Genomic DNA, 10,585 nt, shown 5'->3' on the forward strand with positions numbered 1-10,585 from the left:
CATACTGCATGTGTGGTGTATGTGCTCACATGCATGCCATACTGCATTTTGGTGTATGCGTTCACATGCGTGCCATACTGCATGTGTGGTGTATGCGGTCACATGTGTGCCATACTGCATGTGTGGTGTATGTGCTCACATGCATACCATACTGCATGTGTGGTGTATGTGCTCACATGCATGCCATACTACATGTGTGGTGTATGCGCTCACATTCATGCCATACTGCATGTGTAGAGGTCCCAGGAATTGAACTCAGGTTGTCAGGCTTGTCAGCAAGTGCCTTTATCTTTGCCAGTCCCCTCTTGGGTTCTCATGTATGTTCAGGCATGTGCATGCAGGTATCCATGGAGGCCAGAAGAGGGTCTTGGATCCCCCGGAGTTAGAGTTAGAGTCTGTTGTGAGCCTTTTGCTGTGGGTGTTGGGAACTGAACTGGATTCTCTAGGATAGCAGCAAATGCTCTTAGCTACTGAGCCATGTCCCCAGTGTCCTCATGAGTTCTTAATGTCATCTAGCAAATACCCCACACAGAACTAGCTTCCATAGTGTCTTATGTTGACTTTCTGTTGAGTAAGTGAGTCAGGGAGGGTAGAAGTTAGTTGTGCACTGCAGACACACTCACTGTAGCACTTGTTTAGCCTTGCACAGGTAGGCACGCGCTGTACCACTGAGCAGCATTCCCAGCCCCACTGATACATTTCTTGCCTAGACGTTGTGAAGAGACATGGGTACACATGGCTTTGGAGAATCACAAAAATTCACATCTGAATTGGCTTTGAGCTTAGTTTCTGAGAACTGCTATGCTGGCCTGTGAACATTAGTATTTTTGTTCTTTTGGAGAATATGATTTTGCTTATCTCTTTGAGAATTCTTTAGCTAATGTTGTTAAGAGCTTACAGTCTACCAGAATTTGCATATTTTCCTTTGTTATGTATTTATGTATTTGTACTGTATGTGTGTTGATCCCATGTCTCAGCTACTTGGAATGCTATTGATACGGACACAGCTGTAGACCTCTGTCTGGGAGACTGCTTTCTATTTGAGGGTGCAGCTAGAAACGGAGCTATTAGATCAGGGGTGAATTTTGCTTGCTTTCTATTATTTTTTTCAAATAATTAAAAAGAAAGAAGAAATTTCACTGTGATTTTTTTTTCTTGGAAAATAGATTTTCCCATGTAGGATCAACTGCAAATATTTTAAAGGCAGTAAAAACTCATAATCTCACAAATTTAAAACGAGGGTGAATGAAGCGTAGAGGAGCCAACCCACAGCTCTCCGTCTGCTTGGTGCTCTCCTGTCACAGTGACAGCGGGGTTGGAGAGTGTGTGAGAGGAGTCTCACAGTTGGAGGAGGATGGGATTCCATACTCGGAAGCTATCTGATGGCATTCTCTAAATCCTTATTTTTCTTGATTCTGAGCATTTGACTTCATTATTTTTTGAGACAGTTCTCCCTGGTTGTACTTTAACTCATTATGTAGATCAGGCTGGTCTGCAGGAAACTGTGTCGCCATATCTGGCTTTGACTTAAAAAAATTTATTTTTATTTTACATGTGAATATTTTGCCTGCATGTATGTCTGTACCATGTGCACACAACACCCAAGAAATCCAGAAGAGGGTATTGGGTTGTCTGGAACTAGAGTTAAGGTACAGCAGGTGTTTTGCCATCCTATGGTTGCTGAACTCAGGTTCTCTGCCAGAGCGTAAGCGCCTTTAACTGTGGAGCCCTCCCTCTAACCCTGCATTGACTCTTATTGGCCATTTCTCCACAAAAGCCTATCTCTCTTCCCCTTCCTGCCTCCCCTAAGACACCGTCTGTGTGTTCCAGGCCGCTCTGCTCTCTCTCTTCCCATTCCCTCCTTCCCTAAGACAGCATCTGTCTGTGTGTTCCAGGCTGCTCTGCTCTCGAATGGTTGCAGCTCCCCTTCTTCTTGGCCTTGAACACTGGCACTGAGGCTTGCCCCAGTACCACTGCTGTACAGCTTCTCTTACTTACGTCTATGATGCTGTAGCTCACATTGACGGGATTCACCTTACGAGCCCAGAGAGCTCTAAATGCCTGCTGGCTTTCTGTTTTGTTTCCAGGTTAGCACATCTGTCACATGTGGCAGTTTTTCATGGAATAAGGGAATTTAGAGTAAATCTTCGGCTTTCTTTCTCTTTCCATCTCTTTCCTTTGAAAATGACTGAAATTTTAAAATCTTTATAAGTAATTTTGACATTGAGTCAGGTCGTGGTGGTACACACCTTTAACCCCAGCACTCAGGAGGCAGAGACAGTCGGATCTCTAATTTTGAGGCCAGTCTGGTGTACAGAACAAGTTCTAGGACAGCCAGACCTACACAGAGAAACCCTGTCTCAAAAAACAAAACAAACAAACAAACAAACAAAAAACCCCAAAAAACAGCCCCCCCCCTTTTTAAAGACAAGGCATCCGAATAGGAAGATGTAGAAGCAAATCTTGTTTTTAATCTAAAAAGGGCCAAGCAGACATACCTAGATTTGAAATAAGTTCTTACTACAGCAGGCTTCTTGTATGTCATCCAGCTGCCTCTGAGACCTGGATACTCAGAAGAGACTTGGAAACTCAGCAGGTAGGAAAAGGAGGATCCTTTGCTCCAAGTCATCCTGGACTCCGTAGAGAAGCCCTCCCTATGAGAGGGTTGGGTATAGACATGAGAAGGGTTCTTGTTTGCGTGCTTGTTTGTTTTTGAGACAGGGTTTTTCTGTAGCCTGCCTCTGCCTGCTGAGTGCTGGTTAAAGGTGTGCTCCGCCTGTCCTCTTTTTACCTGTTGCATGTGCTCCTGGAAGCACCACAGACGCCTCTAACAAAGCTAGTTGTGCCTGGGTTACTGCAGTGCTCGAGTTAAGCAAGTTCTACTTAATTTAAGGAAGTTCTGCTTCCTCCTGCTTCCTTTCAGAATTCTCTCCACATGGCAGCCAACAGCATCTTTTAAACAAAAATGACTTATTGTCTACCTAGGCCTCTTTAGTGGCTTTTCATTGCCCTTAAGACGAAATATAAATACTTTTTTATGGCTTCCAAGGCCCTTGCAATCTAGCCGGCTCTTCCATTCTCATGAGCTTTTTCTCTTCCTTTGGCAGTGGGTCAGTAGGTGTGACCTTTTATTAAAAATAAATTAGTCAGTTCCATTAATGTGCATAGCTGTCTTGCTTACATCTGTGTCTGCACTACGTATATGGCTGGTGCCTGCAGAGATCAGAAAAGAGAGTTGAAGCTCTTGGAATGCAATTGCAGACACTTGTCAACTGCCATATGGGTGCTGTGCATCAAACCCTGGAAGAGCATCCAGTGCTCTTAACCACTGATCCATCTCTCCCAGTCCCAATGGACATGACCTTAAGACATCTGCCTTTTGACCTTGGAAACCTCAAACATACTGTCTTAGTTACTATTCTATTTCTGTGAAGAGACAACCATGACCAAGGCAACTCTTAGAGAGGAAAGCATTTAACTGGGGGCTTGCTTATACTTTTTAGAGGGTTAGTTCAAGATCATTGTGGCAGGAAGCAGACAAGATGGTGCTGGGGAAGTAGCTGAGAGCTTTCCTTCCTGATCAGCAGGCAGTAGGGGGAGAGAGGGGGAGGGGGGGGAGGGAAGAAAGGAGGGGGGAGGGAGAGGGAGACAGACAGATAGACAGACAGACAGACAGACAGACAGACACGGGGCTTGGCATAGGCTTTTGAAAACCTCAAAGCCTACCCCAGTATCACACTTCCTCCAACAAGACCACTCTTCCTTAACCCTTCTCAGAAGGTTTACCCAGCCTATGGGAGCTGACTGTTCAAATTACTCCACCTGCCTGTTATTCCTTCTTGCTGTTGTATTCTTTCTGTACTTTTTACTAAGCCAGTGCCTCTTCCTTTTATTCTCAGGTTCTGAGTTCCTTTTTAGAGAGGCCTCCAGGTCAGAGCCTCCAGGTCAGAGCCACACATAGGTATATGGCCATATTTAATTCATCTGAATTTTATTCTCCAGAAAGAAATTAAAACAAAAACAAAACTTTAACAGATGTGGTAGTATACACCTTTAATCTTAGCACTTGGAAGGCAGAGGCAGAGGGATCTCTGTGAGATTGAGGCCAGCCTGGTCCACAGAATTCCAGGACAGCAGAGCTACACAGAGAGACCAAAAGAATTAAGTAAACAAACAGACCTTTTCCTTTATAGAAATTATTTCCTTTATTTGTTTTTTTGTTTTAAGGCAGAGTCTCATTAGCTCTGGGTGGCCTGTTCCTGTCTCCCAAGAAAATTTGCTTTTTGCATAAAATGCAAATAATACAAAAGTATAGATTTTCTTTTAGCATTTCTATAATCTCATTGTCAAAACAGATAATTACTATTATACGTTTTCTTAAGTCGTATCAAATCTTTTCAAGGTACACGTTTTTTTTTAATATAAAAAGTTTGAAGAGGTTGATAGATGTGCTCTGAAATGATACTATAATTACCATCTCTCTGGTTAAATTTTTTATTTTTTGATGTTTCTGTCTGATTAGTTCCTAAAATATAATTGTTGAATTAAACAGTAAACATATTTTACTTTCAGCAGTTAGTTCCAGATTGCCTTATAGAAATTCTGTTTTCTTTGAGCTTGTAGGAAATGAACCCAGCACCTCACACACGCTCTGGCAAGCACTCTGCTGTAACTATATCACCTAACCTGCCTGTAAAATGTCTTCCTTATTGATATCAGTACGTGTGTACATGGGGGGACGGTTGGAGTACAGCTTTTGGTAGTCAGTTTTATACTACTTTCCTCTCCCCCATGTTTTTCTTTTAAGAGAAAAATTCTGTTACTCTGGCTGGTCTCAGCTCAAGCTATCCTCCTGCCTTAGCTCTCAAGTATCTGGTGTTACAAGTCCATGGCACTGGACCCAACTTACACATTTACTTTTGAAATTACCTGTTTGTTTGCTTGTGCTGTGGTACGAATGTATATGCCAGGGTGCACAAGTGGGAGTCGGGGAACAGTTTGAAGAGTCAAGTCTCTGTCCTCCACCGTGTGGCTCCAGGGATGGACTCAGGTTGTCAGGCTTGGTGGCAGGAACCTTTACCATCCTGCTAGCCACAAAGTCACTATTTCAAAAAATTATTTATGTATTTAACTTTTTATGTGTATTAGTGTTTTGCCTGCAAGTATATCTGTGTACCATGTGCATGCCTTGTGCTTCTGGAAGTCATAAAAAATTGCATCCCCTGAAACTGGAGTTGTGGATGCTTGTGAGCCTCCATGTGGGTTCTGGGAACCGAGCCCAGGTTCTCTGCAAGAGTAGCCAGTGCTTTTAACCAAAGAGCCATCTCTCCAGTCATTGAAAGTTCACTTTAAAAAGAAATGTATTTCTGGGGCTCATGATTGAAAAAGTAATTTGATAGTTTATACTTTGAAATTTTAGATTTCTTTATTTTAAATTAATATTTATTTAATGTACAAAATAATAGGTTGCATTATGACATTTTCATGTCATTCCTCACTTATAGTTTCATAAGCACCACCCTTTTCTGACACCCCCACCCCTGTATTCCTGGTCCCCTTCAGACAAATACCCATCTTTTGCTTTCATTTCACATGCATATATGCACATATATACATACACACATACATGCATACACACACATATATACATATATACACACATACATACATATTGCCTTTATGTTTAATTTTATTTTTACATAACTATATATTAAAGAAGATTTATTAATTTATTTAATTATGCTTATGTGTGTTTGTATCTATCTGGGAACGTGCACGTGAGGGCCATCCAAGGTTAGAGGCCTTGGAGCTGGAGTTACCACAGTTGCAAGCCTCCAGGTGTAGGTGCTAGGAACTGAACAGGTGCTCTTAACTGCTGAGCCATCTCCAGCCCCAGCTACACTGTCTTCTGGTTTGCATATCTTCTCACTTATTTTTCTTCTCAATGCCTTTTCAGAAACAATTTTAGAAAATTTCCTGGACAAAAACCTGAAAATTTAAGGCTCTCCATACACATTGCCAAAGTACTTTCCAGAACAATTCCAGGTTATAGCTTATGAGCTGTTTCAGTGTCCTATTTTTTCTTCAGTCTGATAAAAAAAGAAAATGGCTGAGGAAATCTCAGTGAGTAAAGGTGCTTTCTGAGGAAGCTTACTTACCTGTGTTCAGTGCCTGGAACCTACATAAAGATCCTCTGACCTCTGCACACACATCAGAGTAACAGGTCGGGTAGGTGGAGAAGAAATAAAATTTTAAGAACTTTAGCTTAGAACAATGCTGTTTAGGTGATAAAGTAAGATGAGTTCTAACTGTGGTGTGGAGTGGACAGGTGTTATCCTGCAGTGCCATGCACTCAGTAAAGCATCTTCCTGTCAGTAGTGTACTCCTTTACGGTCTTCGATGCTCAGTTTCCTGTCTTAGGTTTACTGTGTCTTTATTCTTTCCCCTACATTTTTCTGCCTAGAGACCAAATGAGAGGGTGGACACTGCACCAGAAAAGCCAAGAGAAGAGCCAGTGCTCAAAGAGGCCGTCCCGGTGAGTGACTTGTTGAATGCTGTGACCAGGTATGGTGTCAGACGGTGGTGGGGCTGGAGAGGTGGCTTAGTGATTATGAGCACTGGTTGCTCTTCCAGAGGACCCAGGTTCAGTTCCCAGCAGTCAAATGTTAGCTCGAGTTCCAGGACATCTGACATTCTTCTGACCTCTGGAGGCATTGAACACACATGCATATTTTGCTCATATGCCGGAAAAATATCCATGCGCTTAGAGTAAAATAAATAAATAAATCTTCAAAGAACAAAAAGAGGTAGCAGCATTGCGGCTGATTGTTAGTAGTCCGCCATTACCGCTCCATGCCCATATGTATGTCAAAAAAGAGAGTGCACTGAAAAATTCTGTGCACTTTTTAGGACTAGGTGTTTTCTATAAATGATTGTTCTTTTAAAACCGTGATCCTCTGTTTTCACTGAGCTCCTAGGATGCTTTATTGGCAGTGGAAACCAGTGGTCCTTACTGTGGTAGGATGGGCTTACTATTTTTCCCTCTTTTTTTTTTTTTTCTACCTATAGATAGCCAATACCAGACAAGAGTATAATTGAAGATAATTTTTACATTGTAAGCACTGTGTGTGTTGATGTGTGTGAGTATGGGTATGTGTATGCTGTAGCTCACAGCTTGGAGGTCAGAGGACAGACAACTCTGTGTGTCCTTCCACCTTGTTGTGGAAATGGTTTCTTTGTTGTTTGCCCCTGTGTTTGCCAGGTTGACTGGCCCATGAGCTTCTGGAGAATGTTCTTTCTCCACCTCCCATCTCCATAGGAACACTGGATTACAGATATGTGCTAGCTCACCTGCTTGATGTGGGCCCTGAGGATTCTAACTCAGCGCCTTGTGCTTGAGTGACAAGCACCTTACTCACTGAGCCATCTCCCTAGCCCATGAGCACTTAGAATGTACTTTATACATAGTTCTCTCCTTCCCACCTCCCTTCCTCTTTCCTCCTTCTCTTTATCCTCCCTCTCTTCTTCTCTCCTCCCCTCTTTCTTTCTCTTCTGATGGAGTTTTGTGACATTTTTTCTGTAGGTTCCTTCCTTCTTTCTCCTTCATTCTTTTCTGATGGAGTTTTGTGACCTTTTCCTGTAGGTTCAGCCAATACTGTCTTCTGTTCCAACAACAGAAACGTCCACTGGCGTTAAGTTCCAGGTTGGTGATCTTGTTTGGTCCAAGGTGGGAACCTATCCTTGGTGGCCTTGTATGGTTTCAAGTGATCCCCAGCTTGAGGTCCATACCAAAATTAACACAAGAGGTAAGAAAAGTAATAAATAGATATTAAGTAACAAGTTTGCAATAAAGCAAAGTGAACATTCTATGTTGTATGTGAATGTAAGAATATACATATATATTATTTAGCATAAAAATGTGAATCTTTATCAGATTTTTGTTTCTTCTTGTGATGTGTTCTTGATACAGGGTCTTAATGTAGCCAAGGTTGACCTTGACCATGCAACAATCTTCCTGCCTCTGTTCCTCAGGGTTTTCTCAGTTTTTAATGACAAATGAAATAATTATGGTCATTTTAAACTGGCAGAGAATTTCTATAGCTAATGTCTTTATTATCTGACTATGTAGCCCTGGCTAGTCTGGAACTAGCTTCATAGTTCAGGCTGGCCTGGAACTCATAGATACCTGCCTCTACCTTCTGGGTGCTGAGCACTGCATGTTTCACCACACCTAGCTCTTAGAATAACTTCCTGAGAGGTGTGTGTGTGTGTGTGTGTGTGTGTGTGTGTGTGTGTAATGTTCATGTTTGTATGTGCTGATGCCTCGGAGGCCAGAGAGAGACATTAGATCCTCAGCAGTTACAAGTGACTTTGAGCTGCTTGATGTGGGTGCTGGGAATCAAACTTGTGTGCTCCTGAAGAGTAGTAACAAGCCGTCTCTCAACCCTCAATAACTGTTTCCCCCAAAACTAGGGGTTAAAATGGGGGCACTGCACACAGTAGGTGAGCATTCTACTACCAAGTTTTAATAACCCCCCGCTGGTTTTGTTTTTTAAACATTTTTCTTTTAATTTTAAATTACGTGTTGGGATATGTGCACTCTGTCCCCACAGAGGCCAGAAGGTTGGGTACATTAGAGCTCTTGGAGCTGGAGTTACAGGCAGGTGAGAGCTGTCTGATGTGGGTGAGGAGAGCCACACTGGATATCTCTCCGTAAGAGCATTGTGAACCCTTAACTACTGAGGCATCTCTCCTGCCGCTTCATCCACAGACCTTTTCATTAATTTATTTAAGGAAAAAAATGTTGGGGGTCACGTGGGAGCTGACCCTCTGATAGTACCTGATGGATGATCTCAGTCATGTTAGTAGAGGTGGGAGGAGATGTGTGTAGTTCAGTTCCTGGACATCGAATCCACACTGTGGGAGAGAATGGAGAAAGCCAGCCAGCGATGTGGCTCAGTGGGTACTAGCAAGCCTGCTGACCTGAGTTAGAACTCAGGACCACATATGGTCCTAAAGGAGAGAACCAGCTCTCTGGAAAAGATGCCTCTGACCGCTGTGCTGCCCACTACCCAATGAATGAATGGTTTTTTGGTTTGTTTGTTTTAAAAAATATCAAAGCAGGGTGTGATGGGGTGCATGCTTTTAATCCCAGCACTATGGAAGCAGATGTAAGCGGATATCTCTAGTAACTTCCAGGCCTGCCAGAGCTGTCTCATAGCAAGACCCTGTCTCAAAAGTAAATTAAATATGCAAATAAATAAATAAATAAATAAACAAACAAAACTAAAACAAAACTGGAGACTGCAGCCTGAGCAGTAGCACCTATTACTTCATTACTTTCCGCTCCTGCCTGTGACTGTAAAGTGAGCAGTTCTCCAAAGCCTGCCACTCTGCCGCTCTGCCGCTCTGCCGCTCTGCCGCTCTGCCGCTCTGCCGCTCTGCCGCTCTGCCGAGATGGACTATAACTTGGAATTTTGAGCTCAGGCTGGCCTTGAACTTGTGATATTCTCACTTCAGTCTTCTAAGCAGCTTTGATTACAGATCTGAGCCACCACACCTTTCTCCTAGATTTGTTCATAATTGTTTTTATGCTTCCTTATCTCAAAGACACGAATCTTTGGCTTTCATACTTCATTTAAAAACAAAGCATATTAGTAAGTGATTAGATATTTTATATGGGTTTAATGCATAGACTAGGGCTTTTTTGAGCTATGCTGTGTTTTGTTTTATTTTGTTTTGATACATGGTCTCATTCTATATAGTTCTGACTGTTCCCAAGATCATTACCCTTCTGCTTCCTCATCCTGAGCTCAGGAATTACAGATTTATTTCACCATGCCTAACTTGGGTGAACATAAGTTCACTATGGATTCCTATGGGAATCATTTTCACCCAAACAAGTACTTTTCATCATATCAAATTTCACACAGAGCTTTTTATTCTCTTCTGATTCAGTCATGACTCTGTAAGTATCCTTGGAAAGCTTTATGTATTTGGTAGGACATAAAGGCATACCTTGGATCTAGTTATAATAGATAACCTTACTTTAGGAGTGCTAGAAGCTAAGAAAGGGTTATATTCTGTGTGTACTTTGTCCAAGCATGATGTGTAGTAGATTCCTAAGATTCTCACACCTGGAAGTGATTTACTAAGTTCAAAGACATTTTGACTTATAATTTACTTCTGGGTACTTGCTTTGTGAACACATTTTTGTCATCTGTTGAATTCTTCATTACCTGTGACAATTTTTTTCTTTGTTTTTTGACATTAAACTTCCTTCTTGATACCTGTTCATTATCAATGAGAAGAAAAAAGTATCTAGAAGTCAGATTTGTGGGTTTCACTCTACTGGTGATACTGGCTATAGACAAGAATCTGCCAAAGTATAGTAGTTAGTATTGTTTAAAGTCTTTCTTCTTGGCACCATGTGCTTGCTGATTAAAGTCTGAGAGAGTAGATGTGGAGTAGGAATGAAGAAAATCAACGCTGTGATTTGTTTAGTTTTTTTTTTTTTTTTGCGGGGGACTGTATAAGGTGGTTGTATTATGTATATCGAATTTGGTATTGTTTGAAGTCTTTCTTC

General features: G+C 41.9%; 1 protein-coding gene across 5 annotated transcripts in view; it reads left to right on the top strand.

The window, feature by feature from the left end:
- Positions 1 to 10,585, top strand: part of Nsd3 (nuclear receptor binding SET domain protein 3) — a 116,409-nt gene that overhangs the window by 39,578 nt on the left and 66,246 nt on the right. For all 5 annotated transcript variants that reach the window (XM_028768280.1, XM_028768282.1, XM_028768281.1 and 2 more), the window contains exons 3-4: positions 6,464 to 6,535; positions 7,643 to 7,805. In XM_028768280.1, coding sequence (XP_028624113.1) covers positions 6,464 to 6,535; positions 7,643 to 7,805 — 235 coding nt within the window. The remainder of the gene's footprint in view (positions 1 to 6,463; positions 6,536 to 7,642; positions 7,806 to 10,585) is intronic.

The sequence above is a fragment of the Grammomys surdaster genome, unplaced genomic scaffold (assembly GCF_004785775.1).
Source record: "Grammomys surdaster isolate TR1022 unplaced genomic scaffold, NIH_TR_1.0 185, whole genome shotgun sequence".
Taxonomy (NCBI): domain Eukaryota; kingdom Metazoa; phylum Chordata; class Mammalia; order Rodentia; family Muridae; genus Grammomys; species Grammomys surdaster.